Source organism: Aquarana catesbeiana, linkage group LG04 (assembly GCF_042186555.1).
Source record: "Aquarana catesbeiana isolate 2022-GZ linkage group LG04, ASM4218655v1, whole genome shotgun sequence".
Lineage (NCBI taxonomy): Eukaryota > Metazoa > Chordata > Amphibia > Anura > Ranidae > Aquarana > Aquarana catesbeiana.
The window spans coordinates 487,559,632-487,578,009 of NC_133327.1; the positions used below are offsets into that span (position 1 = coordinate 487,559,632).

At 45.3% G+C, this 18,378-nt stretch overlaps 1 protein-coding gene across 1 annotated transcript in view; it reads left to right on the forward strand.

Annotated features, from left to right (window-relative positions):
* The window catches only part of MAP4K3 (mitogen-activated protein kinase kinase kinase kinase 3), a 1,235,976-nt gene that overhangs the window by 395,264 nt on the left and 822,334 nt on the right, over positions 1 to 18,378 (forward strand). Inside the window, exon 8 of the mRNA XM_073628950.1 lies at positions 18,005 to 18,229. Coding sequence (XP_073485051.1) covers positions 18,005 to 18,229 — 225 coding nt within the window. The remainder of the gene's footprint in view (positions 1 to 18,004; positions 18,230 to 18,378) is intronic.

Here is an 18,378-nt window from a genome sequence, read left to right on the forward strand (position 1 = left end):
TAATGTCCACTGGTTTTGGCCGTTAGTATATAGTTTGTTAGTTTTAGGAGAGCAGTTTCTGTGGAGTGTTTAGGACGAAATCCAGACTGAAGGGAATCAAGAAGGCTATAGAAGGCTATTATCAGAAGAAGGCAAGGTGGACACTCAGTCAGTTGTAAACCGGACATTCAAGGAGTTTGGATAAGAAGGGGAGCAAGGAGAATGGGTTTAGGTTGTTAAGATTGGATGGGTCCAGTGAGGGCTTTTTAAGTATGGGGCTGACAAGTGCATGTTTGAGAGAGTTGGGGAAGATGCCAGAAGAGAGGGAGAGATTGAAGATGTGGGTTAGAGAGTGTAGAATAGAGCCAGAGGGTGAACGTAGCATTTGCGAGGGAACAGGATCCAGAGGGCAGGTGGTAAGGTGGACGTTGGCAAGTAGTTTAGCAACCTCATTTATAGTGGTGGGTTTGAAAGGGGGAAGTAATGATTGTACCTGTGGGCATGAAGTGTAAAGCGTGGAGGGTATCTGAACATTTGAGATCTCCTCGCAAATTGTATCAATCTTCTGTTTGAAGTGATTGGCGATCTCCTGGGCAGTGAGTGAGTTGGCGGGTGAGGGACGAAGTAGAGAGTTCAAGGTAGAGAAGAGTTGATGGGGACGGGATGATAAGTTGCTAATGAGAGTGATAAAATAGGTCTGTTTGGCAGTGAGGAAGCTGTAATTGTATTTTTGGAGGGCAGATTTATATTGGTTGAAATCTTTCTGAGGCTTACTCTTACGCCACAGGCGCTCATGAGCACGACTATGTTTTTTCAGACTTCTAGTATCATCTGTTTGCCAAGGTTGAAGAGGTCAGAGCCTGATTCTGTGTGTAGTGAGGGGGGCCAGTGAGTCCAGTGAGGCTAGAAGTGAAGTGTTGTAGACAGAAGTGGCTAGGTTGGTGAAGGATAGGGGTGAGATTTTGTCGTAGAGGTTGTCAGTAGCAGAGTAGAGAAGAGAAGGGTTGGGATGACGTAGGTTTCTGCGGGTAATTTTTAGGCGGTTGAAGGGAGAGGAGGTGGAGGAGAGGGAGAGAGTGAAACTAATAAGGTAGTGATCAGAGAGAGGGAATGGATAGTTAGAGAGGTTGCATGGAGTGCAAAGGTAAGAGAAAACGAGGTCAAGGGTATTGCCTTCAGAGTGAGTAGGAGCATGTCTCCACTGCTTCAGGTCAAAGGAGGAGGTTAGGCTGAGAAGTTTGGAAGTGGCAGGAGTGTTAGTATTAATGGGGATGTTGAAGTCACCCAGAATGTTGGGATTTCAGATGAAAGAAAGTAGGGTAGCCAGGCAGAGAAGTCTTCAAGAAAGGTTGATACTGGTCCAGGGGGCCTGTAGATCACAGCTATCCTTAGAGAAACTGGAGTGAAAAGATGAATGCGGTGTGCTTCGAAAGAGGAGAGTGGCAGAGAGGGAGGTGGTTGAAGTACCTGAAAGGTGCTATGTGGGGCTAGAAGGATTCCGACACCTCCTCCCTTGCGTCCACTGGATTTGGGGGAGTGAGTACAGAGAAGACCACCATGGGATAGGGCAGCAGAAGATGCAGTTTTGGATTCATGAAGCCAGGTTTCAATAATGGCGAGTAGATTAAATGAGTTAGCGATAAAGAGGTCATGGAGAGAGGTGAGTTTATTACAGATGGAGTTGGAATTCCAAAGGGCACAAGAGAAAGGGAGTCTGGTCTTGGGAAGAATAGAAATGGGAACTAAATTGTGATGATTGTGACTGCTGCCAGAGGGTGCAGGGTGACGGGTGCATGGGGTACAGTTGAATGATGGAGGCCCGGGGTTTGGGGATATATCTCCAGAGGTTAGGAGAAGCAGGAGGGTGAGGGAGGTAATATGGGAGTGGCATTTATATGAAGGGATCTACCCCAGGGTCCTGAAGATTTTTTGTGTGTGTGGATTTAGAATTAGCAGGAGTTTGTGGGTGCAGTAGTGAGATGACAGAAGTGAGGGTGATATTTATAAAGTGTGTGTGGGGGGGGGGGGGTGAAGGAGAGATGGTTTAAGGATAGAGGACAGAGCTGTCAAAAGGAGTGGTAGAGAGTACATGTTACAAGGAGAAAGAGCTGAAGGAGTAAACACGGTCACCTGATGTCTGTGTGGTGTTTTTCAAAGTATTTTCTTGTGTTCATTTGCTTTGTGCATTCGCTGAAGTTCAGAGGCAGGAGTGCTCCCACTTATAGAAATAGCCCCACTTTGAGAAAGAGCCCCAGTTGCAAATGTGCCCTCTGCAAATGCTTCCCCCAAAAGATGCTTATATTTATACTGATAAGGATGGGGGGATGGGTGCATTTCAATTATCAATCAGGAGGTACTATAAAGGTTGGCTGGTTAACGGGGCAAAATTCTTACTTCTGACGGTTAAGCAAAAATAACATACCAGCATTATTAAATAGACATAAGCAAAAGCAGATAGCAGTGTTTCAGTTTTTGGGTGGACATGTTTCAGCAACACATACCTGTGGAATGATAGAAGAAATTTTCAGATGAGACATTCAGGTGATGAGTGCAGAGGCAGAAGTGCTCCCACTTTTATAGAAAGAGCCCCAATTGCAAATGTGCCAAAAACTTCAACCTTGGCTTCATCAGACCAAAACACATTTTCTCACATGCTTTTGGGAGACTTCAGATGTGTTTTTGCAAAATTTAGCCAGGCTTGGTAGGTTTTTCTTGGTAAGAAAAGGCTTTTGTCTTGCCATTCTACAAACCCAAACATACTGTATGAAGAATACAGGAGATTGTTGTCACATGTATCACACAGCCAGTACTTGGCAGATATTCCTGCAGCTCCTTTAATGTTGCTTGGCAGCCTCCCTGACCAGTTTTCTTCTTGTCTTTTCATCAATTTTGGAGGGACGTCCAGTTCTTGGTAATGTCACTGTTGTGCCATATTTTCTCCACTTGATGATGACTGTCTTCACTGTGTTCCGTGGTATATCTAATGCCTTGGAAATTCTTTTGTACCCTTCTTCTGACTGATACCTTTTAACAGTGAGATCTTGCTGATGTTTTGGAAGCTCTCTGCGGATCATGGCTTCTGCTGTAGGATGCGACTAAGAAAATGTCAGGAAAGACCTACTGGAACAGCTGAACTTTATTTGGGGTTAATCAGAGACACTTTAAATGATGGGTGTACTGACTGACTACATGAGTTTGAATGTGAACACAGCTACATCCCCAGTTATAAGAGGGTGTGCACACTTATGCAACCACATTATTTTATTTTTACTCCCCCCTAAGAGATTTCAGTTAACCACTTCCCATCCAACAATGTCATATGATGTTGTCAACTTTGAGTGGGGATATCTGATGCCTGCAGCTACAGGTGTCATTCAGATATCTTCTTTTAGAGCGATTTCCTGCACTGTAAGAACAATCATAGCGGCTGCTTGATCATTCTTACATGCAGCTGGAGAGGACGTGTGTCCCCCCGCCCTCCAGTGCTTCTCCCGGGTCGCCCGTATGATCGAGAGGGACAAGGAATCGGTCCATGACGGAAGTTTTTCATAGAGAACCTGGTGGGCCAGATGGCCCCGGACGTAGCCATGATCTTTCGGAGGCCGGGCCCGATGTTATGACTTCACGCCTGGCCTCTGCATTTTTTCCGTCCGCCGCACTATGGGGGCACATGTGTGTGCTCGCTCCCGAGTCCTGCTCTATGCGTCCATAAGATACACAAGGGTATTTTTATTATAATGTCTTTATCTTATAAGGAAAAAGCCTGTTTGCTGTAACTACTAAAAATATGTTAGCTGGACTTCAGTTTGGTGTATCTAAATCTGCATCTAACAACCCCCCCCCCCACTTCCCCAGATTAACAATGCTGCTGTCCAAAGGTGTCTATGTTGCTCCTAGGGTGTAGCCCCCCAATTCAGGAAGTTTGTTACAAGCTGGATCACCAGGTGAAAACAGGAATCTGACAAATAAAGGTATCAGCGTTCATATAAAAACAAAACTGCATCAATCAAAAAGACCCAATATACTGGTGTATCTTGCATAAAGTAAAATAACACTATGTAAACTGGCACATCGATTTAGGAAAGGCCTCTAGGGTTCCAATAATAATCGATAAGCAAAATTCAGCGCACAAAGTTTCTTACAGTGACTAAGATGAAGTATGCAGAAACCATGTGTATCAATATCAGCCTGGATTTGTGCACACCAAAAAGATGATTTTTTTTAACATGAATTATGCAGGTAAAGAAATAAAAAAGCGAAAAGCAAAAAAAAAGGGGGGGGGGGTCACCACTGGTGGGAGCCAAGTCAGTACTATTACACTTTACACTGCGAGTAGCCCATTATGAGGTTGGAATGGAACAGTTCATACATATTGAGGGTATTCATCAGAGAAACGAAAGAGGTCCCAGTAGAACCACCTGGTCTTGTTGTTTCCACATACTAGGGATACAAGTGCGAGCCACATTTAACAAGTATTTGAGTTGGAACTTATGGTAGCGCTTCCTGGATAGGAGAGTAAGATTAAGCAAAACTGCTGCGGGATCATCATGTGCGAAAATGTCCATGAATTTCGTAAGTCCCTCTTCCATTTAACAGGGAAGGGAGGATCAGTCTGTGCATGTAGTTCTAAGACACATTTGAAGGAGGTGGACAGTGATCCCCGAATTAGAAAAATACTTTGTTGATGGAGAGCGTGTTGTTGCAAAGGCATTATAGGTGGAGTGCATATGTCAAAGTTAATATTTGGCGGTTTTTACAGGCCCCCCCAGTGTTAATGAGAAGGTGGAGCTCCCAAACATTAGAACGCGACCCGGAGCTGTCAGCAACAGCTCAGTCTCAGTGCTGGGAGCCTGTGATCAAGCATACTTTCAGCACAAACACAGGAGCACATATATGCAGCCTCTAGGAATAAAACCCATCTCCTGGACCAGGGTTTCTCAACCCTCCTCCAGAAGTTGCTAGGGGTTCCTTGGGCAATGAGAAACTTCTGCCCCTCAGTTAAGTGACACCATTGATCTTTTAAGCTATCTGTAAGGTAGTAATTCTTCCCAGTGACCACAAGTATAAGGAGTATTCTTCCCACTGACCATTACATTATTGTATCATGAGTTGTAGATATAGTAATATTTAGCAGGGGTTCCATGAGACCAAAAAGTTATTTCAAGGGTTCCTCTGTGTTGAAAAGGTTGGGAAAGGCTGTCCTGGACGCTGCATATATATTGTAAGTGGTTTAAAGATGAGGTCTTATAATGCTTTGTACAAGGTTAAGTGGCTGAAAAAGGGTTAAAAGCGCCAGGTGGCGCTGCCCATTGCTTTCAATGGGCAGGGGCGCATAAGGAGCAGTGTATACACCGCTCCTGAAGCGCCTCAATGATGCCATTTGCAGGACTTTTTTTTAGCATCTTGCCAGCGCACGGCTCCAGTGTGAAAGCCCTCGGGCTTTCACACTGGAGTGACAGGAGAGGCGCTTTACAGGTGCTGTGCAGGCGCTATAGCGCCTGGAAAGTGCCTCAGTGTGAAAGTGCCCTAAATGTTTGGGATAGAGTAAATGAATAATCCAAAATGGAAGCAATATGGATGTATATGTTCGATATCACGTCTCCATGAGGAGTTTCTGGATCTAAATGTTTTTTTTTTTTTTAATACAACATTTACCTTATCTTTAAAATATGTTGTATAAGACTTTAATGTATTTAATATATAATGATATGTTGAGCATGCTGCATTATATTTTTTGTGACGTATATAATAATGCATTTGACTGTATAATAACTATATCCATTTTGAAATGTCAAATTATGTTTTTAGACTCTGCTGCAATTATCATATATGATGTAATTCTTGGGAATAAATATGAGAATTACGGCATGGTTTAGTTTAGGATAAAAGACAAATGAGTAGTGATTTGAAACCTATTTTAAAAGAGCAGGACATACTGTGAACACCTACCTGCAGATGTTTTGCACCCCTTTCTCTCACTGACAGTCCCTTTAAACTGCATACAAATTTAAAATGTACTATCTTAACCACTTCAGCCCCCGAAGCTTTTACCCCCTTCCTGACCAGAGCACTTTTTACGATTTGGCACTGCGTCGCTTTAACTGACAATTGCGCGGTCATGCGACGCTGTACTTAAACAATATTGATGTCCTTTTTTTCCCACAAATAGAGCTTTCTTTTAGTGGTATTTGATCACCTCTACGGGTGTTATTTTTTTGCGCTATGTGGCCCTGATGGATTTACCACAAAATTTTATAAAATATATAATTACTATTTGTCTCCATTTATGCTACGGGTGTTTAACTCCATTTCTTCCTTTAACCCATTTCCGACTCAAACACTAGAAGCTCATATTACTTTGATTCACAAACTAGGTAAAGATTTAACATTATGTTCTAGTTATCGTCCAATATGCTTAATTGGAGTAGACATAAAAATATATGCTAAATTAATTGCGCTACGGCTCCAATCTATTATTCCTAGCCTGGTACATAAAGACCAGACCAGATTTGTCCAAGGAAGAGAAACACGCGACAACACAATAAAAACACTTTTACTCATGGACTATGCCCAAACAGTTAAAATACCAGCATGCCTTCTCTCGGTTGACGCAGAGAAGGCTTTTGATCGAGTTGGGTGGTCTTTTCTCGAGTCCTCTTTAAGGCAAATTGGGATGGGCCAAAATTTGCTTAATAAAATCTTGGCATTGTACACTAAACCAAAGGCCAGAATACGGATCAATGGATCATTAACCACAAGTTCCCCCATACAAAATGGTACCCGCCAGGGATGCCCTCTACCCCCCTTGCTTTATGTCCTAGTGATAGAAGGAACATTTAGCGATAGCAATCAGACAGAACCCCTCTATCACCGGCATAAGGTTAGATCGACAAGAAATAAAACTTTCCTTGTTTGCCGACGATCTGTTACTCTGTTACTAACACTCATATTTCTATGCCTTCTATTTTATCTGAACTTAAACGCTTTGGAGTCCTGAGTAATTTCGAAGTAAATGTTTCTAAATCGGAAATTCTTTTTTTTTTTTTTCAAATATAAGTTTATTCAAAAAGCAGGAAGGGCTTTGGGCCCATAGTATCAACATAAACATAAACAAGATTTGAGGACGCAGCCTCTTACGTCAACATGACTACGGGTATGACAGTATGGTTTCCTATTACAGGATCATATACATGTTATCACACTCTGTACAATAGATTTAGTCCTGCATTGGAACTCAAATATATCTGTTTGTCCCTATCCTGCCAGCCATTTTCCGTTTTCCAAAGTAGTAGTTATAGAAAAATAATAGATGAGAGAGAGAAAGAGAAATAAGTCAGAGAAGTAATAGTCAAGAATGGAGGGGCAGGAGTGTGGTACACGGGTGGAGGGCAGGGGGAGAGGAGGGGGGGACCACACGGAGGCGGCGCCCCTCTATTGCTTGGTATATATATATTTCGGAATAGAGGTTGCTGCCCGATGACCTCCACTGTCTATTTCAATTCACTGGTTTGCTAGTAGGTTTTAGCCCTCAGTGGAAAATATGTATATAAGCCATTGCGACCAGGTTTTAGAATATTGTTCAGTTTGGTTACGGGCTGTGAGGATAAGATCCTCCATCTTCCTAATGTCTTCTACTTTTTTTAACCACATACCCACGGTTGGGGGTCTGGTAGTCTTCCACAACAGGGGGATACAAGCTTTGGCTGCATCCAAGAGATGTCGGATCAGGGATTTTTTATACTTCTTTCTGGACATGTCAGAAGCATGTAATAAGAAGAGACTAGGGTCCGCCACAATGGGGCGCTCCGTAAATTTCTGTATCGTCTGCTGTATGGACCTCCAGAACTGCTCCAACCTCCGACAGGTCCAAAACACATGAAGAATCGTGCCCCTCTCCTCCCCGCATCTCCAACAAGTACCCGAAGAAGATGGGAAAAACCTCTGCAGCTTATCTGGGGTATTATACCATCTGGTAACTAACTTGTAATTAGCTTCCTGCATTTTCGTGCATATCGAAGATTTGAATGTAAAGTAAAGTATGTTTTGTTTCTGCCATGGTGTAAAGTTACACTGCATATATCTTTCCCATGTCCTGAGGTTGGGCGTTTGGTAACTCTCTAGTGGTGTAATCAACAGTTGGTAGGTGACTGACAGTGCGTGAGGTAGATCTCCCTCTCCTGAGCAGTATGATTCATATGTAGTCAAGGCCCGGACAAAGTTTCCAGGAGGTGGTAACGTCTTGAGGAAGTGGCTAAGCTGTAAAGCTCTCCAGAAATCTAGATGGAACGGTCCCTCTGAGCTCATTAGCCCTTCTATTGATGGCCATCGTCCATTTGTGATAAAATGGGATGCTTGTGAGTATCCTGCTTTACTTAGTGTACGCAACACTGGATCCGTACATCCTGGACTAAATTCTGGTGTTCCCAGAATCGGGCGTAATGGGGAACTAAGGGATGTAAGGTGTAATCTAGCAAAAAGAGATGAGCAGATTCGTGTGGTTACTCCTATCAGGGGGTGGTTCTTCATATTCCGGGGTAATAAGTCATGGCACCAGGGGGCCCTGTCCAAAGGTATAGTACCCTGGGCATGTTCCAGCTGGGTCCACAGCTTGGTAGTATTGTGTCGATTCCAGTCAATGAGTCTGGTCAAGTGGGTTGCTTGTTGGTATTTACGAAGATCTGGGACTGCCAGTCCTCCATATAGTTTGGGTAATATGCGCTGTCTTCTATTAATCCTAGGTCTCTTGTGTGCCCAGATAAAGTCCAGGAACAAAGCGTTGGTCTGGTCAAAATAGCGGGCGGGTATTTGGATTGGGAGGGCCTGTATGAGGTATAGGAATTTTGGAAGGATGCACATCTTAAGGATGTTGCACCTTCCAAACCAAGAATGTAGCCCTATGCTCCAATTTTTAAGTAGGGATCGGACTGTAGACATTAATGGGGGAAAATTCAGGGCGAATATTTGGGATATTCTGGGAGGAATGTAAGTGCCTAGGTACTTCAGGGCGGTAGTGGTCCATTTAAAGTTGAAACTTTCCTGTAGTGTATTGAGGAGGCGTGGGGGAAGCCCAACACTCATGGCTTCCGATTTGTTAAAATGTATTTTCAAGTTAGATATGTTCCCGTATAGTTTGAATTCATGGAGCAGGTTGGGAAGAGAGATTATCGGGTTTGTGAGAGTGAACAGCATATCGTCTGCGTAAGCAGCCATTTTCTGTTGCGTCTCTCCTATGTTTACTCCAGTGATATCCGGATGGGCTCGGATTGTTCGCAGGAAGGGTTCCAATGAAAGGGCAAAGAGGAGCAGAGATAGTGGACATCCCTGGCGGGTTCCATTCTTGATCTCAAAGGGGGCAGACAGAGTCCCATTTACTCGAACTCGTGCCGTGGGGTTGATGTAGACTGAGGAAATCCAGTCCAGCATCCTGGTCCCCAAGCCCACATGTCTTAAAACTGATGTCATAAAATGCCAATTCACCCTGTCAAAGGCCTTCTCTGCGTCCGTACTTAGAAATACGCAGGGGGTCTTATTCTGATTAACTACGTGCAAGATGTTGAGTGTTTTGATTGTGTTGTCCCTGGCTTCTCTGGATGGGATGAAGCCCACTTGGTCCAGATGGATCAGGGACGGAAGATGTGTTTGGAGTCTGGTTGATAACACTTTCGTTAAAACTTTAAGGTCAATATTGAGGAGCGAGATTGGCCTATAACTCCCGCATTGCGTCACATCTTTCCCTTCTTTGGGTATCACTGCAATATGTGCTGTTAGCTTTTCTCTGGGGAAGTGAGTGCTAGAATCCAGTGAGTTAAAGAATTTATGCATGTGTTCGCCCAAGGATGGTAACAAGGTTTTGTAGTATAGGGCTGTAAAGCCATCCGGTCCCGGAGCTTTCCCTAATTTCAAGGATGTAATTGCTTTTTGAATCTCTTCCATGGTTATGGGTTGTTCTAATAACTCACTTGACTCAGCTGATATTGTAGGCATATTGGATTTAATTATATAATCTTCTATTTGTGATTGCGAAGCTGGTTGTTGTTTTAAATTATATAGGGAGGAATAAAATTCCCTGAATTCAGCTGCTATTGCCTGAGGCAGTGTAGTCTTCTGGCCAGAAGACGACATGATATGGGGGACATAGTTCGCCAATATTTGCTCTCATAAAGATTTGGCTAGCATCTTTCCGCATTTATTCCCGGATTCATACGTCATACAGATTTGTAGCGCTGCTTTTGCTCGGTATTGCATTAAGTCGGTAATTTTATTGCGTAGAAGCGTAATTTCCGCTTCCCCCGCCGGTGTCTGTGCATGCTTGTGTCTTGCCTCTGCTAGGTGTAAATCATGTAGGAGGGTTGTCATTTGGGCAGATCTTGATCGTTTAATGCGTGCCCCGTGTTTTATCAAAACTCCGCGGATCACGACTTTGTGTGCCTCCCAAACAATTCCAGGATCACTATCAGGGGTATAGTTGGTTTTGAAATAGAAATCTATTTCCTTCTTTACATCTGTAAGTACCTCCTCATCTTGCATGAGACTTTCGTTCAGTCTCCAAGTCCTCTCTCTGTCAGTAGGGTTATCGGTCAGAGCATAGGTCATTAGGACAGGAGCGTGATCAGACCACATGATGGATCCAATCTTGGAGTCTCGAAGAGCGTGCAATTGGGCGTGAGGAATTAAAAATAGTCAATCCTGGAGTATTGTTTGTAAGGGTTGGAATAGAAAGTGTAATCCCTTTCGGTAGGGTGGAGGAGTCGCCAAACGTCGATCAGTTGGTCCTTATGTAGTTCCCTGGATATTCTTTTCCTAGCGGTGGGGGTGATAGAGGAGGTCCCTGATGAAGTATCCTCAGAAGGAATTAGAGGGACGTTGAAGTCGCCTCCTATTATAAGATGGCCTCTAGAAAATTCCAGCAGAGCCTCTAGGGTCTTAGTAATAAAACGCTCTTAGTGGTTGTTAGGTGCGTAAATGTTTGCAAGGGTTACCTGAACTCCTCCGATTTTGCCTCTAAGAAACAGATATCTTCCTTCTGGGTCTGATATTGTGTCTGTACATTTCCAGGGCACTTTGCTGGCAATGAGTATGGATACTCCACGGGTCTTGGTAGACCCATTGGTGGAGTGATAAACCGTTGGGAAGTATTTATTTTTCAATATAGGGAGATTACCACTTTTAAAATATGGCTCCTGGAGTAGGGCCAGATCTACTCTATTGCGTCTTAGATCCTGTAGCAGCATACTTCTTTTTTCCGGCACATTTAAGCTGTTTGTGTTTAAGGAGAATATATTCACCGCCTCCATGTTTCCCTGGGTTGGAAGGGGAAGGGGTGGATAAGGTTAGGAGAATGGGGGAGGGGTAGGTGGGGAAAGATGTGAAATAGAAAGGATAGCTGAGACTAAGAAGAAATTAGAGTCTTAGATGTACTAATTAAGTACAATTAGCTGTTCTAGTAGAGATGCACTATAGTGTTGTGACGCTCGCCAGAACAATTCTGGTAATTGAGCGATATCCTAATTGGGGTTGTGTAAAGCAAGAGCCAACAAGGAGTCTACCTGCTGCCCCTCTCCTTCCCTGCTGTGACTATATATGACACAGTAATTGCAAGAACGAGTTTAATATAAGGTAAAGTAAGGCAAAAAACTAGGTTTTTAAGTAAACAAGGTACAAATTGGTTTGAACGAAATAAAAGAAGACAAATGCATAATAAAGTATTATGTGCATGTATATATTATCTCTAAACTTTAATGCTTAGATCAGGCAAAAGCACAGTAACAGCATTAAAATCTTCATCCCTGCTTATGTATTAACCATAATCTTAAACTTGTGAACCCACTGGTTAATGCTGTCTGCGGAGGTGGCACTCATTCCGGAGAGAGAGCAAGAACGGGGGGGAGGAGGGGACCCGCATGAGGGCTTGAAATCTGCGGGTGAGCCACAGTCTCCCTCCCGTCTCGCCATCACCTGTGTGTCTATGAATATCCTCCACCTCCCTCCCGCACCTATACCATAAGAGACAGGGGTATGACTCCCATCCAAACCTCTATTTTAACGTGCTTATACCTCTCCAATACTTGTGCTCTGTCTCAAATCTGAGGTCGGTGGAGACCAATAAGAGAAAGTCCCCCCTCCCCCCATCGCCCACCAGCACCCCCCAACAGGAGCACCAAAATCACCTTATAGTCAGAAATAGGTATATTTATCTACCTGCATCTTTTCCCGGATTTAATGTTATTTTCTCAAAGACCGGTATTTTATGTTATAGCTCTTGGTTAGGATCACCAATGTCTGAGGCGCCGGTGGGTCTGCTAGTAGCAGAGTTCTCTTCCATTGTGTGTGACCCTCTTTACCTTCATATCTCCATGTTTCCGATGTCGTGCCGCGTATAAGAAGGTGAGATGCAGTGTAGATTTAAGACATCTGTGTGTGTACCTTAGTGTCCCGTCATCCACAGTTCCCTATTTGTGTGCAACGTCCAGGGAGCTTACAGAAGGGACAAGTCCTTGTATTAATGACGGTAAGTTCACCTCAGTGTGGAATAATACATGCTCCAGGGCGCCGGTGTGCGAGAGAGGGGGAGGGGGAGCCCGCACCGAAGTACAGTCCATTTAACACCTTCTAGGCAGTCCGAGGTGTTCTAAATAGTTTCAGAGCTGCCAGTATTGGCGTGTGGGATACAGACAGCAGGACAGGGGTAAGAAGAAGCCAAAAAAGAAAAAAATAAGAAAAAGTAAAATTAAACATATACCAATGCCTGATCTTTGAATGCACTTCAGGTTTACACTTCCCGGGAATCTCCAGCAGACATCGTATGGGCCCTCCGGCGAGATCTCTGTTGACGGGGAGGTTGATAATTCCTTTGGGTGTTGGGTCCCAAGCGGTTCTACATCCTGGGGATTAAGGCTAGCCAGTCCGGTACTTGAATCGGTTCTGTGTCTAGATATTTGAAGAAGGCTGGCAGCTCTGCAGGCGAGCGTAAGGTAAACGAGGATGCGCCATTTCGGAATGTTACCGCCAAGGGGTATCCCCAGCGGTACGTACATCCCTTTTGTTTTGCTAGTTCTAGCGCCGGTCTCAATAAGGCTCTCCGCGGCAGTGTGGCTCTCGATAGATCAGGTAGTATTTTGATTATGGCTCCATCGAACTCTACTTCGCCCTGTTCCCATGCCTTGCGTAGAATGAGTTCTTTCTGTGTGTATCTATGGATCCTGCAGAGCACGTCTCTTGGCTTATCTGGATCAGACGATCTGGGCCCTAGGGTTCTATGCACCCGATCCCACTCCAATTGCGGTAGGGCGGTACCCAGAACTTTGTGGAAAATAGCCGTGACCGAGGCTGCCAAGTCCGCCGACCCTGTGGCTTCTGGAATACCCCTCAGCCGCAAGTCGTTACGGCGGCTGCGGTCTTCCAGATCTTACATGTGTAGCTGTAGGTCTGTGGTCTGTGTCTCCTGCGAACGTTCCAGGGCCAGGACCCGTTGCATGAGTGATGAAATTGTCAGGTCGCTTTTGTCTGCTCTTTCTGTAAGGTCCTGGATCCCCGTTCTCAATTCCTGAATGTCTCGTGTATGTGCCTCCTCGACTCGCAGGATTAGGGACTCCATGTCCGACCGCGAGGGCAAGGCCTCAATGTCAGCTTTAGTGGGGAGTGCCTGTAAGATACTCCGGAGCTCATCCGGAATGCCGCTTAGCCTTTGGGACGGACCTGCCATTTCCTCTCGAGGTACCGCTGGTATCGTTGAAGAAAAGTCCTGAGCTGGAGATGTGGAGGGGTAGGTTGGTAAGTCCAGCGCGTCTACCTCTGTCCTAGGGTTTACACGTGGTGCCGTCACAATGGCGCCTGGTGAGACCGACTGCGAGTCTTTGAAATAGCGCTTGATACCGCTCCAGGGGGTCAGGGATCTGGAACCGCTGGTTGATGAACGTGTCCTGTACCTTTTGGTCGATATCATGCCTTGTATCCTCTGTGTGAATACCGTCAGTTTACAGGTTAGAGAGGGGCAATACCAGGAGCTCTCAAGAAATGCTTCCTCACTCGGCCATTGCTAAGCCATGCCCCCCGGAAATTCTTAATGTGTCACTTTCATCACATCAAGTGACGATGCTGAAGAACGATTTCCCATTTAAATTCTGTTACTCGGGAATCCGCTATCATCCGGACATTAAACCACCTCCTGAGGCCCCATCACCTCTGTAAAGCCTCCCGGACCCCTCCTGTTGCACCCCGGGACCGGTCTTTTCTGGCTCCAGCCGAGCACCTTGACCCGGGCCTACGGATCGCGCCGCGCCGGGGTCCCGGTCGCCATCTTGGGGCCTACTGCCTGTACGGAGCCTCCGGCCTGGCATCCCTGTGACCCGTGCGCTCGGCGGGCATCTACACTGGGTCAGTAGCCTCCCGTCGCACCGAAGATTGCCGGGGACCAGCAGCGGTGATCTATCTACAAGCCCGCAGCTTCTCTTCCCTGGGGCCGGTCGCCATCTTGCGGCCTGTGGCTCGATCGGAACCTCCACCTTGCAGTACTCAGGCTCCAGACATCCACCAGAGGCAGACCGATCCTCTACACTAATTGGGACACAGTGAGTAACAACATCCACCTTTTGCTTAAGTTGGACACTAGATTCTTCTCCTAGAAGCGGCGCCCACCCGGTCGGGCGGAACCGCTAGGAAAGTCCCCGGCTCCGGCCTACCTCTGGAGGCCGGCGGCCATCTTGGTGCTCCATATACACCCCTTCAGACCCCAAGCCTCACCGAACCTCACTGAAACCCCCTTACTGCCACGCTACATATCATCTGCTGGGACTTTGTCCATAGATTTTGCTTGTCCTCCTTGAGCCCTAAATAATATTGCGGCTCTTGACTGGCCGCCGCCGCAGGGAGGATTCGCGGCTCTGATCAGTATCTGGAGACCAGAGATCACCTTTGCGCTCCTAATGGGAATTCCCCTATACGCTGATGGTGCCTTACTGAATGTGTGACTTTGTTCAAATGTGAGGGGGGTGCTCCCTACAGCTATCGGCCATATAGTTCCAATTATGCCCGCAAAAACATCTAAACGCCGGTCTGCCCCAACTAAACGCCCCACTAAGAGATCACTACTCAATCCAACCTCCACTGGCTCTATTCAACAATACTTAGCCAACGCACGTGGTAATCAAGCCAGAACTTCGAGGACAAGCGCATCTCCATCATCCCGCGCTGCATCGGCGAGAGAGAGCTCTCCGGCATCCTCTTACTGCTCGGACCTCATGGATGATCCTGGATCCCCTGCGGGCTCTGAAATGTCTGTACTTATGAGTGGTCTAAAAAAAGAACTCGCAGGCATGTTCCATGGCTTGGAGAAATCCATTAAAAAAGAAATAACTGCAGTTAGATCTGATATATCACATATCTTGGTCAGAGTGGAGGAAACAGAGCAGCGACAAGACACGCAAGCAGTAGCTATCAAAGAATTGCAGGACACCGTTACCCAGTTGGCGTTTGCCCATCGTGCATCTCTATATAAGCTTGAAGACCTCGAGAACCGTAACCGTAGAAATAATATACGTGTTAGAGGTCTACCAGAAGCCACTGGAGACTCTGATCTAGAACCTTCTATAAGAGGCATTTTCAATACTATTCTGGATAAGCCTGCCACTGCACCGTTACGCTTCGACCGTGTGCATCGTGCCCTACGACCCCGTAATGCTAACTCAGATCTGCCCAGAGATGTTATATGCCGTCTGCATTACTTTGAAGATAAAAATGCTATCATGATGAAAATGCGGGGACTCCCTAACATCGACTTTGACGGTGCAACTATTACTATCTATCCAGATCTTTCCAAGGACACACTAGATCGTCGTAGAGCCCTAAAACCGCTCCTTGACCGACTACGCTCAGACGGGATCACATACAGATGGGGCTTTCCTGCCTGCCTAATTGCCACAAAAAATGGTCGCTCCCATACGCTGAGATTCCCTGAGGAACTTTCAACTTTTCTGCAGGAGTTGCATCTCCCGCCCATGGAACTTCCAGGCTGGCAGGACCCAATTCCTAAATTCTCCTGCCCTATGGACGCTCTCTGGAAAAAAACACCCTCAAAGAAGAAGTGCACCTCTCTCCCGGGTTCTGCACAAAAACATGACTGAACCATTTACATTTTCACCCATACCTCCATCATTAATGTGGACGGTGTCTCTCCTACAGGGTTCCTAAAAAAGATGTTCCCCCCCCCCCTTTTTTTTTTTTTTTTTTTTTTTTTTTTTTACCAGTGTCTGATCTTCCCTCTTTTTTCTTTTTTTTTTTTTTTTTTGGATTGTATGGATCAAGCACTGGGCTAATCTACATTTTCGATGCCCTGTAGGGGGTACACTGTATATACTGAATCTGATTCAATTTGTACGGGTTTTCCATATCCCTAACTGGAACGTATTGTTTTGTTTTCTTGCTAGCTGCAAGTTATTTGTTAATTTGTTTCTTTTTCCCACAGGCCGTGTGCTGTCGGGGCACATACCCCTCACTATCTCCCTCCTACAGCGTAACCCCGCCCCCCCCACCTCCTTCTGGGGTAGGCGAGTGCGAACGGCCCTGAAGTTACCCCAATCCGCCCTTGCTCAGGGATTGGGATGGCCTTTCGCTCTCTCTCTCCCCAACGGGACCACTGCAGATTTCTGCGTGACATTCATTCATTTCCCACAAGTTCTTTAATTTACAGGTATATCTTCTATATATGTTTACCCTCTCCCATATCTTCTCTTCTCCCTCTTTACTTACCTTCTCTTCCCTTTTCTCCTTCATTTCTTTCTTCCTGCTGGCATGCCGGGCTAACTTGTTTGAAGGCTCACATCTTATTTCTAAATGGCTAAGGTAAAGATAGTGTCCTATAATGTTAGGGGTCTTAATGTTGCTGCTAAACGACACCAAGTATATCGAGAACTGAAACAAGCTACATGTTCCATTGCCTTTCTTCAGGAAACCCACTTAACTCACACGACACCCGTTAAACTAACGTCACCTAACTTTCCACAGTGGTTCTATAGCCTATCGGACACTAATAAAGCTAAAGGTGTAGCTATTGGTTTTTGTAGAAACATGTCCTTTAGGTTATCTGAAATGCTTGCAGACGATCACGGTCGCTTTCTTTTTCTTAGGGGTTTTATTGGAAATACTCAATGCACCCTTGCGAACATTTATTGCCCGAACCATAATCAACCAACCTTTCTCTCCCAAATACTGACTAAATTGTCACATTTTGCTAAAGGCCTTACTATCCTAGCAGGGGATATAAACATGCCATTAGATCCCTCTATTGACACGTCACAAAACCGCTCTAATATCTCCTTCAAACGATTGAAATTTGTGAAAAAACGGCTTCTCGATCTTCAATTAATGGACGCATGGCGCCTTCTTCACCCCAAAGAGAAGGATTTTTCACATTACTCCTCAACGCATCAATCATACTCCAGAATAGACAATATTTTCTTAGATCACTTTCATCTCCCTCTCTTACACTCTACTCATATAGGCACCGCATCTATCTCAGACCACGCACCTGTGTCGATGACATTGACCATGCCTTCCTTACCCCGACGCACCACTAACTGGAAGCTGAATGACTCCCTGCTCTCTGATGAAGTGGAGGTTTCCATGCTGGCTTCCCATTTATCACAATATTTCAAGGAAAACAAACCTTCTGACACCTCCCCCTCTATTGTGTGGGAGGCTCACAAGGCCACTATTAGGGGCCGACTCATTGAGCTTGGCGCTAGGAAGAAAAGGGAGCATGGTCAACAAATTGACCAGGTTTTACAACAGATAGCGGCTCTGGACAAACAACACAAACTTTCCTTACATACTGCACATCTCCAATCCCTTACACTTAAAAGAGAGGAACTGAAATCCCTCCTTAATTTAGACACCAAGCGAAAATTCCAACGCCTGTCACAGAAATTTTACGAATGGGGAAATAAACCTAGCAGACTGTTAGCTAGATCATTAAAGACTAAGCAATCGCAATCGTTTATTCCCAAAATCAAACTCCCGTCTGGTTCACTAGCTCATGCAACTCCAGATATCGCTAAAGCCTTTAGAGACTACTACTCGGACTTGTATAACGTCAAAAACGACTTGTCCTCTCTTCCTCATAAGGAGAGACGGAATCGCATGCTTTCCTATCTGACTGAAGCTAATCTTCCTAAACTGCCTGTAGCCGTCCTTAAAGAATTAGAAGCAGACTTCTTGGTGGAGGAGTTTCAAGCAGCATTAAAGTCTTCCCCCTCCGGTAAAGCACCTGGACCAGACGGGTTCACTACTCTATATTATAAAACATTCAGTGACATTTTGCTTCCTCGCCTCTCTGCATATGCAAACTCTATCTCTCCCTCCTCAGGTCTTCGCCCGGAATCACTTCTATCTCATATCACTGTCATT